The 18,748-nt window shown below is 37.7% G+C and overlaps 1 protein-coding gene across 1 annotated transcript in view; it reads left to right on the top strand.

Moving 5' to 3' along the window:
- LOC107088164 (cadherin-4-like) overlaps positions 1–14,135 on the top strand; it is a 119,716-nt gene extending 105,581 nt beyond the window's left edge. The window contains exons 12-14 of the mRNA XM_015380166.1: positions 2,796–2,935; positions 3,033–3,197; positions 6,438–14,135. Coding sequence (XP_015235652.1) covers positions 2,796–2,935; positions 3,033–3,197; positions 6,438–6,641 — 509 coding nt within the window. The 3' untranslated portion in view covers positions 6,642–14,135. The remainder of the gene's footprint in view (positions 1–2,795; positions 2,936–3,032; positions 3,198–6,437) is intronic.
- The last annotated feature ends 4,613 nt before the right edge of the window (positions 14,136–18,748 follow it).

Genomic DNA, 18,748 nt, shown 5'->3' with positions numbered 1-18,748 from the left:
TAAACATTTATGTTAATAATTTAATGCTTTTTTAGACAACAAAGCATTACATTTTGTTTTGTTTTGGGTTTTTTTGGCACGGTTAGACCATGTAGAATAATTAGTGTAGTTATCTCTCTTAGCTAGCTTTATCAAGTCAGAAATTTGCCACAAAGCAAATTTATAATATTCAAACAAGCAGTTTGAGTGGATTTGGAACATCTTAGATGCAGATTCAGTACCTTAAGACCCCAGTAAATTACACACACCATTGCATGCTGGCCCAAGATGCATACCCTGTGGAGGTATGCATCTTGGGCCAGCATGCATGTATTAATCACTTGTGTGTATTTATTGATATTAAGGGTCTTTTAGCACCATAGCATTCTGCTTGTACAAAATGATAACTAGTGATAAAGCAGATGTCCAAATATTGAAACGTTTACAGCATACAGTGGTTTGTAGACAGTTGGCCAATTTAACATTCTGAAACTTGAAGACTTCTTTGAATAGTCCTTTCATGATTCCAGATTGATGTAAATTAAACACTGTAAATGCTGAAGCATTTATTAACTTGTTATTAACGCGCATGATTTATGCTCCTTATATTTCGGTTAGTTTTTGGCTTACTTTTAGTGGGCACAGCTAACCAAGAATTTAAAATCTGATGTTATGCTACCTAAAATATTGACCTTACTACCAATGAAGAGCTAAAAACATAATGTAATCAGATGCCAGTTGTTAAGATAACTGTCACTTGGAGTTACCAGATCTGACTTTTTTATGCTTAAATGCAAAGGCTAAAATAAAACTAGCCCAAATCGCAACTTAAGTTAAACTAATCAGATATAAACCTGAACTTTATCCACTATCAGATGATCCTTGCTCACCGAACTCCCCTCTCAGTCATACGCACATTTGCACAAACACAGTGTAACTCAATCGGACTATCTCCCTTTGATGCACAGGCAAGAAACAGTTTTCAGCTAATCAGCTATAAGTGAACAGCCCACACTGTAAAAAGAATAATGAAGTCATCTTGTCCTTGTTTTGCGTATCAAGCCATTAAATGCATTATGAGACGTGCAATATTCTGCTATCCTTTTGTCCACTATTGGTTTCCAGACTCTAAGTCAACTGTGACTCCCCAGCAGGACTGAGGAGAGCTCTCCTCAATATTTAATTCATTCTGAGCCAAACAGAAGCTTTGTTTTCATCTTTTATAACTGAGGAATAAGTGAACACAGTTAGAAGCTGTCTTCAGACAGCTGCTATTGCTCCTCCAGAGACGAGCACCAGTGCCAACCCTTCAGCGAGGAAAGTTGCTATTTGCTGACATAGGTCACTATACTGTAAGTCACTAGAATACTGTAAGTCATCACCTGATATTTCTTTTAAGAGATATTGTTCATTAGCTTTAAAAATATTTCATGAAGCAGGGATTAGTCATAAAAAAGTGTTTAAATTTTAAAGTGCTTTTAGCACCTTAACAAGATTAACCTAGTTAACCTTAATGGCAGCAAACAATAGTATTTGTATTCTCTAAAGCAGGGGTCACCAACCTTCTTAAAACTGAGAGCTACTTCATGTCTACTGCATCATAGGAAGGGCTACCAATGCTGACCTATGAACTGGAGAAGTTAAAATTCACCTAAACTTCATACAAATACAGATATTTTTACCATTTCTTTTTATCTCTAGTTTTCTTTTGGATTTTGTCATTTAAAATCTCTGTTAATGGTTAAATGCTCTATTAATGATTAAAAAAGAAGAGCAACAGAATAAAATAAAGTTTTAAACTTTGCCCACTGCTCAGTTGTTCTATTTTCAGAAGGTGCTGTGGGGACCCCATATGGTCCTAAAGGGCCACTTGGGGCCCGCAGTTGGGTCCCCTTACATAGAGAATGTAGACAATTATCTCAACTCTGAGATTTACCAACAACTGTCCGAATTGTTAGAGCCATATTTTCCATCATAGGCAAAGATCCAAAGCTCAAATGATCAAACTGAGAATCCTTGCCTTTTCTTCAGCCTTTCATTGATCTGCTAAGTTACTTTTTCTCCTATTCGAGCCAACCGACCAAGAGTACAAAATGATAAAGGAACAAAACAACTAGCTCTAGCTCTCTATAGCAACCAAAATAAACTAGCATTATCCCTTCACAGTAAAAGGTGTCTTCTCTACAATTTGGATAAATATAACATTGAAAATTAATATGTTCCAGTTCCCACCTTTGTCAGAGTAAATCAAGCTAAAACTCATGCTCGCCCCAAATCAACTATAAAATATTAATATTACATAGTTAAGCCATGTCTTGCGCCATATCCACTAGGATCTAAAGTGTGCTGAAAGTTATTTAAGAAGCTTCTTTTTAAGAAATTCTACCTTCTGAGATACAATCACATCCAAGGATTTTTGGAGGAAAACATGCTGAAGCACTAGACATAAGGTCGTTATTGGAAATTTAGACTATTCTCGTTATTTCAAATGTCAGGGTGCCCCTGCTGAAGTGCGAAAGTAAACATTGTTCCCAGTCAATAGAAAGTTGTGCTGTATTCTAACTGCTTAACAGATGACGTGTTGATCCAGTGAGGCTTCAAGTTGTGCACACTGAAATGAAATAAAAATGTAATTATACAGCCATCTTAATTTTCTTTCGTTTCGTTTTTTGTAACCTGTCTTCAGCTTTACATACTGCCATGCCTTAGTGCCCTTTATAGATCCCTAAGCAGGCCTCACTTTAACTTTTGGATTTATTGTGTATTAATGAAACTCTACCTACAGCTGTATATGTTTCCTGTATGCATTATTGCAGGCATGGTGCTGTTGTTTGTGGTGTGGATCAAGCGCAGGGAGAAGGAAAGGCAGACAAAGCAGTTGCTGATTGACCCTGAAGATGACGTCCGTGACAACATCCTCAAATACGATGAAGAGGGGGGAGGCGAAGAGGATCAAGTGAGCGTTGGAGAGAGACACACACCACACATATATGATGTGATGTCTGTTTTGATGCTTACCCTGCTTATATGTCTGTGCCTCTGGGACTGTGCAGGACTATGATTTGAGCCAACTGCAGCAGCCAGACTCTTTAGAACACATCATCACCAAGCCGCCGGGCATACGCAGAGTTGACGAGAGACCCATTATCCCAGAGTCACAGTACCCGATCAGACCAGTTGTTCCCCATCCTGGAGATATTGGGGACTTCATCCATGAGGTGAATTTAAAAGCACATCTATATCTTGCATGGACAAAATTTGAGTAATTTAGTTGTTTTTTGTGCAAGGAGCTGGCTTCTCAGTAATGTTTCAGGGATTTGTAGATTTTGCCAATTTTTCGGAATGAGTACAGCAACAACTAGTTTTCCTTAACTGATCAGCCACCCCACCCTCCAAACACTCACAAATATTTACTGTCGCAAACACAGGAAACTCTGATGCTGGCACATTTATTCGAGAAAATGCTGATTGACAGACTCGTGACAACGCATTCACACTTGAGAGGTGTTGGCAGCTGTTCGGCTTTGATCCAGCCAGCCTTGACTCTCTGTCTGTCTGTCTCTGTCTCATACACATAAACTCACCTGATCTCGCTCCACCAGTCCGATTAAACTCAAACACTGCAAACACATGGTGTTTTTACTACATTCTGAAACCACAAGGGTTTTGGCATTTTACATTCTTCTCATAATTTCTCACAAATTTGCAAGGTCTGTTCTCCTTACCTACCTCAATATAAAGTCTTTGACCACAATGTTCTATTGTTTGAAACAAGTGTAGTTTTGAAAAGAAAGTAAATTATTTGTAGAAATAACTAAATATGAGTTACATATGATAAAACAAAGAAAATGATATCTGGCTTTAAAATGTCTATATACTATTGAAACCATTTCTTATTTGAAATGCTTTATTTTTAAATGCTTTCAGTCACTTTAGTTTATATTACTTTATATTTTATAGGATTTTCAGTGAATGTTGAACCAAATGTATTGTTAGTATTGTTAGTTCTAATATGCAGCTTAGATTTTTAATTAGATTTAGGTCTGTATGGAGGTATTGGGATTTAAACCAGTGGTTTTGCACCCTGCTCTTCAGGGACCCCTGTTGTGCATGTTATAGGTGTCTCCTTGCCACCTCACACCTGACTTATATGAATGGGTGATTAACAGGCTTCTGTGGCACTTTACATCTGCTGAGGAGGTCACACAACCATTTGAATCAGGTGTGCTGCGATATAAATGCATCTAAAACCTGTGGGGAAGGAGCTTCAGGGTTGGGAACCACTGATCTAAACTGTTCCATTGTATGGCTTGGGTTGTTATCCTGCTGGTTCTGTGTCTAAATTTCTGCCCCAGTTCAATTCTTGTCTGGTTTTTAGCTTAACATTTATCCTGACAGTTCTGAAAAACTTTCCTCTGTATGCTTAGGAGGGAAATTATTTCAGCATCACAATGCTGCCTCTACTCATTACTGAATTTCTTTCAGAAATGGCTGCTTTTTGCCTCTGTTCCATAAAAGGTAAATTTATAGAGCTTTAGACTAATTGAGCTGCAGATCCTTTTAGATCAACCTCTTGGCTGCTTCTTCAACTAACTTCCTTCTTTCCCAACCTGTCAGCTGTCTTAGTAGATTTGCTGTTGTTGCAAACTTACAATTGTTGAATGATAAATTAAACATTGCTTTGTTAGATGTCAGAGCTCAGTACATTCATAACCAAAGCCCTCTTTGAACTTCAAAACACCTGTCTAGCATGTTTCTTGATCTTTATCAGACTGTTTGTTCATTAATGTTCTCTAACATCTAAGACTTTCACAGAACCGCTGAATTTATATAGATAGTACATTTGATTTAGATGGACTCCGTTTACCTAGTTGGTCAAATATTGAACAGTGAGCTTTGGCATGTTAAAAAAGTATTTGCTTGTGACCAATTTGTACCCTTTACCATGAAAACAGCCCAAAACTGGAGGGGTTGTATGAGAAAAAGCCTCTCCTGCCTGAAATAAAGTTTTGATCAGCTATTTCTTAACTAAAAACCCATCCCCAGAGTCCATTAAAAAGATCCCAGCTTAAACTTTTCTTAATTTTTACACCAAGCTCACCAAAAGCTGAATCTTTGACTTGAAAACTTGTCATCTCAGAAAAATTTTGGTTGGTAGCTGGAGACTGAAAAGCTGGAGGAGGGAATTATTAAAAAGTTTAGTATAGCTGCTATTGCATCAATCCTTCTAGTCATAGGTCTTACAGTGTGTCTGTCTTTTTTACGAGCTTTGGCAATCAGAAACTTCAAGCATCCCATTTTTCCTGCATTCCATATTAATTAACACAACTGGAAAAACCCTTCCTCTTCTACAAAGTGCTCACTGTTCTCAACAGTTTTTCCCTGCAGCACATTTTATTTGCAGCCGTTTCATTCCCAAACTGAATTGCTTCCCAAACAATCCTGTGGCATTAAATTGTGGTACAATTGTGAATACATTGGCTACTGCAAGACTTACATGATTGATTTAATACTCACCCTTCACATTTTGCAGTGTGACTGGAAAAAACTGTGAAACACACAGCTCTCCTGTCTAATATCCCCAGGGTGTTAGATAAAGGCATGCTTTATTATCTGTCTTTAACTGTCCTTTGCCGGGCTACTCACCATATGGCCATGTTTGCGTCCATGGGATACAACTTTATGTTAATGGATAATGATCAGCAGATTTGACAGTTCATTAAACATCAAATTGCACAAATTAAAATTACTCAAATAAATTTGCTTAATGGAGACACTGCTATTTTGAATGAAGTTTTTTAAGGATTCGATGGGGTGCTTTTTTGGTCCCATTGAAAATATTATATTTTGCAAAACTGCAATCAACACACTTTTTTGCATCACATAATTTAGGTGATCTGTAACTGGACCTTACTCGCTTGTAAAAAGATTAATAAAAAAGACTGCGAGTAGTTAGAGGCGCCACATATTTGGATTAATGAAGAGACTATTTTTTACACTTAGTTTGTGACGGTGAGCTGTGGCTGAAATGTGGATTTATCTCATGTATTTACATCCTCGTGTTGTTTTCAAGAGTTATCAAATTAACAAACATGATTACATGCAGGAGCCTTTTAACCAGTATTTCTTTTTTTTTTTTTTTTGGCGGGAGGACTAATCACTGCGACACCGAAGCACGACCAGTTTTTCTCATTTTTATGTGTATTTATATCAGCTGTCTGAAATTCTTCTGAAACATTCAGATGTGTTTCCGACTCAACTTATGTCACTCAAATATTAGTTGAGTAGAGTTTGACTGCATGCTAGTTAGCTAGATTAGCCATTTGATTCGGGTATGGACCTGGCAGGACGCTGGTCCTCAACGATTGGAGTTCAATACCACTGCATTATATCAACTGTAAAACTAGTTAATTGACCTCTCTTTGTTTTTGTTTGTTTTTTTCTCTCTGTGTTTTAAGGGTCTGCGGGCTGCAGACAATGACCCCACAGCCCCACCGTATGATTCCCTGCTCGTCTTCGACTATGAGGGCAGTGGCTCCACCGCCGGCTCAGTCAGCTCCCTCAACTCTTCCAGCACAGGAGATCAGGACTATGACTACCTCAACGAATGGGGACCGCGCTTCAAGAAGTTGGCCGACATGTACGGGGGCGGGGATGATTAATAAATGATCTTGGCCCGTCCTGCACATGCGCACACACACGCACCCTCGACCCATCAGCTGGCCTGCCAAGCTCTGTCTCCATAACAGAATGGGGCAATTGAACCCTACTTGAACACAAATTAAGGATGACATATTCATACGGACCAACCAAACAATTTAGTAGCCGCAACAGAGGACCAGTGTCGTAAGTCCCTTCCAGGAGCTCTTCTTTACCTGCTCCTGCTCTAAGCCTGTCCAAGACTGTAATGGAAGCTCTTATTTGCAGGCTTTGTGTGAGTTTTACTTTCAAACACATGTACTTCTGTTACACCTTAGTTTTGTTTTTTTGTTGTTGTAGACTTCAGTTACTGTGTTTTAGGTTTCTATTGCTTTTTCCTGTTCTCAGTCACATTTAATTCAGAAATACCCCTTTCCTGAGAGATTCCACTTTTCCCTCACTGTAAGCCCCCCCTGCCTGCATCTTTGAAGGAGCTTTAGGTTTTAGATAGATGCTTTATCTGAGGCAAACAAAAGGGAAAAGAAGGTAACCCAGATATGAAGTTGTCTTTTCTTGGAGGGCCCTGATTCATTCTTTCCACAACTTGAATTACTTAGAACAGAAGCACTGTTGTTTAAAAAGTGCCTTCACTGGTGCGTTCTTTTAGCAAACTTCAGCTTACTCAGGATTGGTTGCCATTCTCTGGGCTTGCAGGCCCCGACATGACCCCAGACCCTTTAATTCAGACCTCCCTTGTTATTTCTCCTGTCCGGCAGGGCCGTTACATCCGGAGGAGATCTCAGTGCTGGTTTCAGAGGAGCAGCGACTGGTTTCAGAGAGCGGTTCATGTAGACGTACATAGGCCTACAGTGTGTCTCTGGGTGATGGACTAATCATCAGATTTTTGGAAAGTCAGACGTACTGTGCTCCTAGATCACAGTTTGCTGGAATGTGACTGCTGAAATCGCAGAAACAGACTGTCTTAGATGAAAAAATGCATTGTGTGTTGGTTACTTGTAGCAACAGCAGCTGTGTTTGTTTTGAGATACTGAGTGTTTGAGGGACTTGGCTCGTTACTAAATATGGCTGACAAGTAAATGTACTTATGGAGATTACTTAAGAGTCTGGCTTTAAGATCATCCAACATTTGTATATTAAATATTTGGGTCAAATGTGTTTAAATTTGAAAATGAGGAAGGATAAACAATCAATAACATATATTACTAAAGGAACAACACAGATATGCAAATTTGTTTTCTAGCTGTGGGTTGAATCATTCGCTCCTCTAGCCTTCAATATTATTTTAGTCAGTCCAGTTCCTTTATCCTTTAACTTTTGAGATACAATTTATGATTCTAGACAGAGCAACATACATTAGAGGTGCACAGAAATAGATTCCAGTTTTATTTAGTGCTTCTAACTTGTGAGCAGTAGGTCAGAACTCACAAAAATCTGTCATTTTAGGTATAATTCACCATTGGTCACAAGTTGGTGGGTCTAACTTGTGAGCACTAGGTTATTGCATCCAGTGAATGCACCATACAAGTCATAGAAGTGGCAACACTTAAATATGAAAGTTGTTACTGTGGGAAGAATATGCAAAGTTAACCTTTTAGTTAGCTATTTAGAATTTTTTATGTTGGATTAAAGGATGAAGGACATGAAAAGAACATGTTGAGTGGGAAGATCAGTGAATCTTGTCAACAGCAAACACCCTTTAAAAACTGCCCAAATAATTCTTATTCTAATAAATGTAAAAATAATGAATGTCAGTATTACGTAGCACAATCAAATATTATGACAGCAAAATAGTTAAGATAAATTATTTTAGTATCAAAGGCAGTCATGTTAAAAAATAAAGAAATTATAATGTAGTTATACAGTAAGAATAGTTGTTTTTTTTTTCACGAGCTGTAGCGTCAAAAAGTCATCTCTATGGTTACGGTTACACTGCAGGTCTTGATGCTCAATTCAGATATTTTTGTGAAATCCAATTTCTTTGCACGATTGTTCACGTTTCCAAATAAATGCAACCTGTATGTATGTGTGTCACTTGGCTATGTGGTACTGGTTGTTTTTCTTCCTGCTTCTGTGTAGCCAGATGCAAGTATAACTGACATTCAAGTCGGATTAATGCGACCTGGCTTTTCAGAGTACAAATTCAGGTCACATTTGAAAACATCCGATTTATATCAGATTCAGCACCACAGAGCCAAGTGGCCTGGAACAAATCAGATCTGCGTTGTCATGAAAAGATCAGATACAGGTCGCATATGACCAAAAAAGTCAGATTTGGGTCACTTGGCTATGTGGTCCTGAATCCAATACGTTTCTGATCTTTTCAAATGCGACCTGTGTCTGAACGGTGAGGTCGCTTTCATCCGACCTGTACACAATTAATACTCTTTATTTTTAACCATCTTGAAAAGATTGAGTTTATAAGGTTGGGAAAGATCACTAGATGCGCTCCCGCACTACCATCCATGTTAACACAGAGCATGCTTTCTTGTGACGTCATTGTGTCCTCTACTGCGCATGCTGGACAGTTGAAGTTCAAAAAGAAAGGATTCATCTAGAGCAATTTTATTGTGTGGCTTGTCTAAATTGCGCTAAAAATGCTCCAAGTAATAAAAATCAAGAGAATTTCACAGTATGCTGGGCGCCTCTAGCGCCTTTAGAGCAGTCACATGACAAAACACAGCTGTGACGTCAGTGTAGTCAAACGTCTTAGGGCGGGTGTATAGAACAACTACTTCACGCATTGTTAAGCACAGTGAAAGGATCATTAAAACGTCGTTACAATGATCTTTTGTACTGCTGGTAATTGTAGGAATGGCTTTGGATCGGGAAAAATAATGTTTAATTATCAGAAGGACCCGGTTTTGCGTCAAATTTGGTTCCGGAAAGTAAATAGATAAGACAAAAATCAATCTGTGGCATCCAAACTGATACAGCAAACTATTTTCAGATCACATCACGGCAGATTCTTTTATCATCAATCCTGCTCTCACAGCATCAGTTGGATTTAATATACCAAAGTATCCATGGCATGTTTTCTCTGTTGTATAGCTTTAATAAAGTGCCTGATGGCAATAAAGCTGATTTAAAGCATTGTTTTTTTTTTTTTCATAAAACAACAGACCCTAGCTAGTTGCACAGTTTAGTATAGCCGCAGCTTTAGACAGATTTCCATATCATTATGGGCCGTGCTCCAGAACAACAACCGCAATGGATAACATTCAGTTACCGCAGGCAGAGACCCACAGCTCGAACCCCACGCCCGGAGCGATGAGTCGAACGGGTAAAAACCACATCCGAAGGACAATGTTAGCCACCCACACAGCAGAAAGGAAAGGGTTCTTGGACCGCTCGCTGCAATCGGATTACCGAGGGACCGCTTTCCCCATCCAGGCACAGCAGCGGAGCACAGCCTGCTTTCCAGAACAGCCAGAACCGCACAGAGGGCTCAAACACTGACCGCCAGCCTTCACGCCCGGCCGCAGAAGCACGATGCCAAACGAAACAAACCTGGTCACCACAGAACCAATCCAAATCCTGTGATTCCCTCTTCAAACAAAAGGTTAGACTCTGGTTTAAACTAAAAAGCACAGTCCTATCTGGAAAATGTTCTGAAAGATAATGAACTTCTTCCACAAGCTCTGCATAAGATCAAAGAACATTTAGCAGCGGTGATTAATCCAGTGAGTTTCATATTCAAATTGTTAAAAACTCGATCACAAAGGTGAATAAGCATTGACCTGCTGTGTAAAATGACCACTTCCTGACTAAACTGACGTCATGGCATCCTACAGTGTCTCAGTGGGTCACGTGACCGAATGAGGAATTTAGCGTTGTCTGCTATCGTGAATCATTTTATGCTATAAACAACAAAATGCTGGATTTCTTTTTTTTTTTGTGATTTATTTAATTTTGTACATACTATCAAATGAGAGCTATATGCATGTGTTTTCTAGTTGAACTTTAAGCTGTATGAATGCATTTCACTCAGGAGATCACATACAAGTTGCATATATTTGGAAATGTGAACAGCAACGCAAAAAAAAAAAAAAGAATCGGATTTCAAAAACAAATAGGAAATGAGCATTAAGGCCTGAAGTGTGAACGTAGCCTTAGTCATGCATTTGTTCTGTCCAGCCACTGAACGAGGTGAGTCCAATCTGCAAAGTGAATTCAATTGTGAAGATTGGACTCACCGGGTTCAGTGGCTGGGCAGAACACATGCATGCCATGGAGAAGACTTGATGACTCCACATCTCCCACCTCTGGCACAAGCTACATTAGCTTAGCTTATATACTTAGTTTTGGTTTTATCTTGAAGCCAATAGTGGCATGTTTATGTATGTTCCGTAATCAATCACACTGCCAGTCACCAGAATGTTTTTATTCACATAAAGATTTTAGATTTCTTTTAAAACATCTACTCTATGCGTCATGCGCAGATACCGGTAACTTTAATCGTAAACAGAATTATTTTAAAGAACTTTTAAAAATGTCAACTCTCTTTTAAGTTTTTCTTTGTTTTAAAATTGCAAAACACCAATCACACAGTGTGATGCATCTGTTGTTCCTATTTATAATGTATGCAGTTGTAATAGGCTTAAAAAATCAATACTGTAAGTGATAGCTTCTTAAAAGAAACCAGACATGACCTGCATATATCTGCTGACCTAAATCTGCAAAAGATAAATAAATCTGATGCATCCATATTAACACTGGTGGGAAAAAGCCACAGTAAGGAGCTTAATACAGTCTCAAACTAGCCCTCTCTAGGCTGTGATCCATTCATTAGAAAGTTTTTCTCAAAAAGCCTGACATCTAAGAAAGGTAGGCTCATGTAAATTGAATGTTCCTTAATTATTAGATCCCCCTTAATTAATTTTCTGCCTGAATTGAAGCTTTTAAAAAAGAAATAACACATCAGGAACTGCTGAAGGTCAGCTAAACATAGTCTGCTCATCAAGTTATTTGAATGTGCAAACTATCTTACAAAGCTACAGTAAGTAATTAATAACAGAAATTAATGAGAACATCATTTATTCAGATACTGGTAGATTTGTACTGACTTTTAATTATAACACAAGGTCTGTAAGGGAAAGATCAGTTACTTTATCAAACTTTTCTTAACTTAACCTTAAGACATAGAATACAATAAAACTACTCTGTTTTGAAAAAAAAAAGACAAGCAAGTTGGCATGTTTTTTAACAATATAATATCATGGTTTCACTGTATCTTCATTAACACAAAAGATTAAAACCAAATAACATAACGTGATCTAATTGCTTTTATTTGAACAATTAAAGCAACTAAGATTACTATGGCTGCCAAAAAAACAAATATTATTTGTTATATTTATGGTATCTATACCATACTTTATTCAAATCCATAGATTTGTTAAAGTGGCCGCACCCTGTTAAAAATGTTTGTAGGCATTAAATAATTTTTGCAACATTACATAGGTAAAATATTAATGCTACAGAATATGACCCACTGTTCATTTATATATATTAGCTTAAGTATAACAGGTAAGCTAACAGCTTCTTTTGCTGAACTCTATCCTTGGTTAAAGCATTCAATTTAGACTAGGGAAAAGTATAGTTGGTTTTATTCAGATGGGTAACAAGCAATGCACAGCAACAGGTGGGGGAAGGAAAGTGCTCCATTCACTGATCCTATCCTATCCAATCTCACTCAAAAGAAAGTAGAAAAGTGATGACAGATCATTTACGCATCTTCAAAACCATTGCTCTGTAAAATCCTGGCACATTTTTATACCGCTTAGCATCATATAATCAAAAATATGAAGAAAGAGTGAAAATAACAGGTGAGAAAAAAAAATATAGAAGTATATAGAAATTGGAGAGTGTTATTTGCCTATACAAAAAAGAAACAAAACCAATCAAGTGTTAATAACAAGGTGAAGAGGTTCACTTTAGTTCAGTTCAGATTGATAAGTATTAATTGCTATTTATGGAACCAAGAAGTGGTGATGAACAGGATAGCTGGTGGTGCAGATATGAGAACAGAGAGAGAGGTTTCCACAGCTCACTGCTAGATAAGCTCTAATCTGTGCTTGCCTCTCAGTCTGAAGTATATCCTCACAAAATAAACACAGCTGTTAGTTCATATTTGTGATTCTTTCTGACATTTAAATGTTGTACATATAGAGTCTTTTTTATACATGTGGTGACATTACATTTTCTTTACTCCCCCCCCCCACTATTGTTTGGTTTCAAATAAATACTTGGCATATATTTCACAAAAAGCAATGTGCATTTACTGGAATTTGTATAAATATGTACGGGCAGACGACCATACTTGTATCTCTTCATCATGGCGAGAGGGTTCCACTCCAAACCAACCTGTACAGTACTCACTCCTCTAGGCCTTACTGTATATATATATGAGAGTGTTCTATATTATAGGAAAATATTCTGTATTGTTTTAATTTGTCTCAAAAGCAGCACGAAGACTGATGGCCATTCTTTCTCCAAAGAATGAAGAAATGTATAGCTGATGTATGATTAGACTGTCAAATTAGATTTGGGGTCAAACAGAAAGTGGTAACCAACCTTTTTGAACCCTGTTGCATATGACAAATTATGACAAAGGCACTGAATGTTTTCAGGCTCTGTAACGCTTGGCATTAGGGAAGAGTGCATCAAAAGTAACTTGACCCCATTGATCTTCAAAATATGAGGCAAAATAAGAAAAGTTTGTTTGTTTTTTACTTACAATGTTGATTTATTGCAGTGACATTCTCTTGCTATTGAAAGGGGAGAATTCACAAATGAAAACCAAGAAAGAACAATCGCACTGCCAAAGTTCTTACTTAAGTTATGCTTGATGTTTGGAGTTACTCGTAGAAGACGGCGCCATTGCTGGTTGTTGCGGACTCTACAACCATGGACACAGACCTGAAGGGAGATCCCAAAAGATGCCAAACTTTTGTTCTGCTATGACCTGAATCCTAAATATTGGCAGGATTTCATATGAAATCTAGTATTTAGGTCCAAGTGTACATGATGTAATATTTGCTTGAAGTTAAACAGACCATGTTAGGCAAGCTGTAACTGTAAAATTGAAGCTTTTTTGCATGTGTCTTTTTTATAATGAGCAGATGAGTTCTACTTCACTAAACATGTAACAATTCAAAAACTGTGCAGCTTGCATGACGGAGTGTGGATTCCAGATGGGACTCTGGTGTATGCATACAAAAAAAGATGAAAAAAGATATTGCACAGGTATTTAATCAAAAACTTCTTTTGTAAATTGCCAACAGCACAAATATTTTATATTGTTGTTTGTACCTTTTTTTTAGAAAAAATCGAAAAAAAGGGAAAGAGCCTGTTATTTCAAAAGTGTGTTTATAGTGCCACTACAACCTTGGTTTCCAGAATTACCATACAGTACATGCACAGCCTTGCAGATGAACTTGTAATATAGGCGCTGAGCCAGAGATTTCCTGTCAGCATAATGTGTTATAAATAAAAAAATTTCCCTCCTTGTGAGAATACATCTTCTCTTTTCTGTCGCCTGCTGCTTCTTGCAAGCACAGCATTTTGTCCAACTCGTTTGGCTACTGAAATGAAATGTAATGCTGAGCCCTTTGCTAAAATTTAATTCACAATGTTGGCAAAAAGTTAAATGTAATGTTTCATAACCCTTAGGGAATTTTGCATTTTTCCCATATTAAAATCACATAATTCAATAATATTTAATTGAGATAATTTGTGACAGGCCAACACAAAAAAGATAAGTGTGAAAAATTTTGATGTAAATTTATTTAAATTCCAAAACTGTAAACAAAATATGCTGGAGCCTTTTTCATACGTAATTTGTTCCATAATTAACAACTAACAGCCTTTTTGAATTTTATCATAGATATTGCTATAGACAAGTTTAACGAGTATTTCCACTTTACTTTCACCATCAAGCTGATTCTGTTACTTATTTTCGGTTGAATAGTTTATATTGGATCGCAATGGATGTAAATTGAGTACATTAGCATTTATTTTCGGATAAAAGAAGGTGGCTTATCAATTCATCTCCCTGTAATAATATCAAACTGGGAGGATAATATGATGATATGTCCTAATGTTACATCCAGCAAATCTGAAAAGCTAAGAAACTCATGAATACTTACATAAGCCCCATTTACACCACCCTCTGAAAACTGATCCGTGCCAAGTTCTGACCGAGCTTGGATCCGTTCACCGTGCTGAGCTCGGTTCCTTGCAACTATTTACACACCACACTAGCACGGTTCCTCCTAGTGAAGATCTATGGTACTACAGCTCTAGGGTAGCAGCCATTCAAAATGGGCTCTCCCAATCAAAAACCAGCCGAACGGCTGCAAAATCCCCTCCAACTTCCAGCCACTAGCCTTCTCATGGGCATGCATATATTTTTAATCTGACTCCATCCTTTCTCTGAACAGGGTCTGACCAGGAGATAGCGCTTCTCTTTAGATCTTTATGTCCACAAATCATGACAGAAAGAATAGTTTAGATGTTTAAAAAGGAATTGTAGGGCACTAACCAAGGTTCCATCAAGAAAAGTGGGGAAATTTTGAATGGCTGCTGCTGTAAGTCTAGAGGGAAACAAGTAAATCAACATGGCAGCACCCGCAACATTCAGAAAGTTTGGTTATAATTTGGATATTAAAGAAGGGGGCTTTTTTTTTATTTACTTGAGTCTGCTTCTTTGAGATGACAAAGGATGACAATGACCAGATGACGCAGTCTGCTCATGTGTTCTTTGTTATCTGAGAACCGTGCCAGAACTAAACTGCGCCGAGCCCTACAGTTGAACTTGTACTAGTTAAGCGCGGTTCGGTTGTGTCTGGCATGGTCTGCTTCATTTTTGCATGCTATTTACACTCAACAGTTATCTTGCTCGGACTGATCCTGGCACATTTTCAAAAGGGTAGTGTAAATGGGACTATAGCGACAAAGTAACCTGTTTGCTGATAAAAAAAATTTGAAAATTTAGTGTACATGAAGGAAGATGTTCAACCAAGTTAGAATGTCTAAATAATCTGTGCCATATCACTGAAGTGGCGGACATTTAGGAACCAATCAGTCATGTAGCCAAACAGCTGTCGTCTTATCACCACAGAGTCCGGCCCTATCACTCCAACTCAATTCAGAAATCTAATGATACTAGTCATTTTACCCTCTGTAACACTTTTGCCTTGCACCAAAAGGCTGTGGATTTGATTCTCACCCTAGGCCAGGCATGCCCAAAGTCGGTCCTCGAGGGCCGCTGTCCTGCAGGTTTTAGAGGTTTCTCTGCTTTAGCACAGCTGAGTCTGATGATTGCATTTCAGCAAAAGCCTGTTAATCAGCAATCAATGTAAATCAGCTGTGCTGAAGCAGGGAAACCTCTAAAACCTGCAGGACAGCGGCCCTCGAGGACCGACTTTGGGCATGCCAGCCTTAGACTCTTTCTGCATGTTCTCCCCGTGCATGTGTGGGTTCTTGCCAAGTCTTCCCGCTTCCTCTCACAGTAAAAAATCATGACATTGCAAATGTGCACAAAACGATGTTGATGTTCTGTTAATATAAAAAATGTTTTGCAATTGAGCCATTTTCTTTAAATAACAAATATAATGAAATTGCATGTGGATACAAGTGAAATACAAGTGATACAATACATATGAAATGTCTTATCAACAAGGAATAACCAATGGGTCATTTTTTGTACTTAAAACTAATACGTTTGTGGTGATTTAATGAATTTAGCATTAATCCGTAACAGAAAACCAAATAATATTTCTCGTTGCAATCACTGAGTCTGGGAATGGCCATTTTTGCCCAAATATAGTAACACCTCACTCCTCACATCTTCCAGCAGTGACGTCACGGTAAGCCTAGCATCATTCTCCCCACTTTACAAGCAAAATCAATGGTAGCTACTACACACCCCAGAAATAAAAAAAAAACAATTATTTAAGATTTCAAGAGGACTTTACTATGGGGCCAGATCTGTCTCAATTTTCACAAATACATATATGTGATTCATACAGTACATGCACAGGACAAGATCCACGTGCACAGCACGATTCACGCGAGCACAAAGAAAACACACACACAGAGGACAAGAACAAGAGATGTACACAATGATTGATGCAAGCACAAAAGATCCAGACACAGAACAAGATTCACCAAAGTATTTCTGGTCCATAAACAATTATAAATTAAATTACAAAGAAGCAGTGGTCTTTAAACTTCACTGCATTTGTGTGTGGATTTTTGAGACTCCCTTTGAGACTGCCCTGACGTGCCTTGATACAAAAATGCATTTTTTTTAAACAGGGGATGGTTTGCCACCAATCACAAAGCTCCCTTGTATAAGCCAATTCCAAGCACGTGGAAGGAAACCTCTAGATCCCAAATCCTCCGAATCCGCTCTGTTCCAGACTGCCTGCGCAAATCAGAGCCTACATCCTCCATGGTTCCTCCTGTCCTGCTCCGCTCCGACTTCCTCGGAGCCCGAGGAGAGCATCCGCTATATTATTATTTACCTCATAGGAGAAAAACATGCATTAATGAACACTTAATTTAAAATGACATAATTAAATCTCACCATCAGCATAAATCACATGTTTCTGGCCAAACATTTTCTTTTCATTGTGGGTCTTTGTAATAGGAATAATCATACAAAATTGGTTTGTTCTCTACTTTCAAACTCAGCATCTCTTCACCCATGACTGCAATAAGTACTTTGTTTTGAAGTTATGAGAGGCACTCTTGGAAGCTGTTGTGGCTGCATTTGATTAAAATTTTAAGCCTCTATTATTAAGGTTATTTTGTTTCAAAACTATTGTGCATTTTAAGTGTGAATTTGAAGTTGTAGAGAGTTACATTCTAAGTTTTATATTTCTAGAATAAAAAAAAAATCACAAGTACAACATTTCTTTACTATTGTTTTAACTTTAAGTAGAAGTACACAAATTCTGTTCTACAAGAAGCAAATCAAAAACCCTTGTATTTTGCTCCAAATGGTCCAGATATTTTGTTGCAAAACCATATGTGCATTGTAAGTTTGGTGTTTTGTAATTGTAGATTTTTTTTTTAATCTGTAATAATTATAAAATAAAGTTATACCTCTTCAAATTCTGAAGTACAAGTACACAAATTGTGTTCTTTGAGTTGCAAATCAAAAATGTTCCATTCAGTTTTGCTACAGATTTTAAACAAATGGTGTAAAACAAATTCAAACACGTGTATTAAAATCTTAAAAAAACACATAAATTATATATTTTTTCCTTAACACAAATAAAAATCAATGAATACAACTACACGAACCTGCTGCTGTAAGTTACAAATTCAACTTTACAAGTTATGCCTTCATTTTCACTTTTGAACAGAACAGAATTTGTACACTTGTACTTAAAAATTTAACGGTGTAAAACAAAATGTGTTCTTTTTTTGCCCAAATAGGTTCTTAATTCCAGACTGTAAATCATCAACAAGAGGCCTGCAGGACTTCATTTCCAACTTGATTTTGTTGAGCTTAATCTGCAGCAGGTTAATTGTAGGAAGTATTTGTGCATTGTTGTCTGCTTGCAGTATGTTGGTTGCCTGGACGACAGGGCTCATTACAGCAGCATACTCCGTGAAAAATGCATGTTTGGCAGAGTTGAACCTGTGTTTACAAAATAAGGAATAAACATCTGGGTTTTTGTTAGGTGGAATCAAGTATAAAACTGAATAGAAAATTGACATTTCTGATAGATTTCTAGTGATTTTTGTTTAAAATAGACACTGTTATTCACAATGACATTTGTTTATCTCCAGCTGTTCCAACTTTACTTATTTTATCTTTACAAATCCTTAATAGGGCATTCCCCGGCCATGAACAATGAGTTCCACCTTGTTTTATTTGGCCTTAGAAGTTGAAGAGAACAGACATCCTCGACCATCTCTGCTGCAAGTGTGGATCTGCCACATTTGTTCCACAAGCCATAATACTGGGCAAACATTGCATGGTGCAGCTTCTTGTACCAGTCACTGGATTTTGCATTTATGGAATCTTCCACTGCATGAAAAGTGGGATTTTCGTCAATATACGGCACTGTAGATTGTCGTGGAACTTCAGGTTAGC

The sequence above is a fragment of the Cyprinodon variegatus genome, unplaced genomic scaffold, assembly GCF_000732505.1.
Source record: "Cyprinodon variegatus isolate N-32 unplaced genomic scaffold, C_variegatus-1.0 Scaffold208, whole genome shotgun sequence".
NCBI lineage: Eukaryota > Metazoa > Chordata > Actinopteri > Cyprinodontiformes > Cyprinodontidae > Cyprinodon > Cyprinodon variegatus.
The sequence above is the reverse complement of the archived record's forward strand: the minus strand, read 5'-3'. Positions and strand labels throughout refer to the sequence as shown.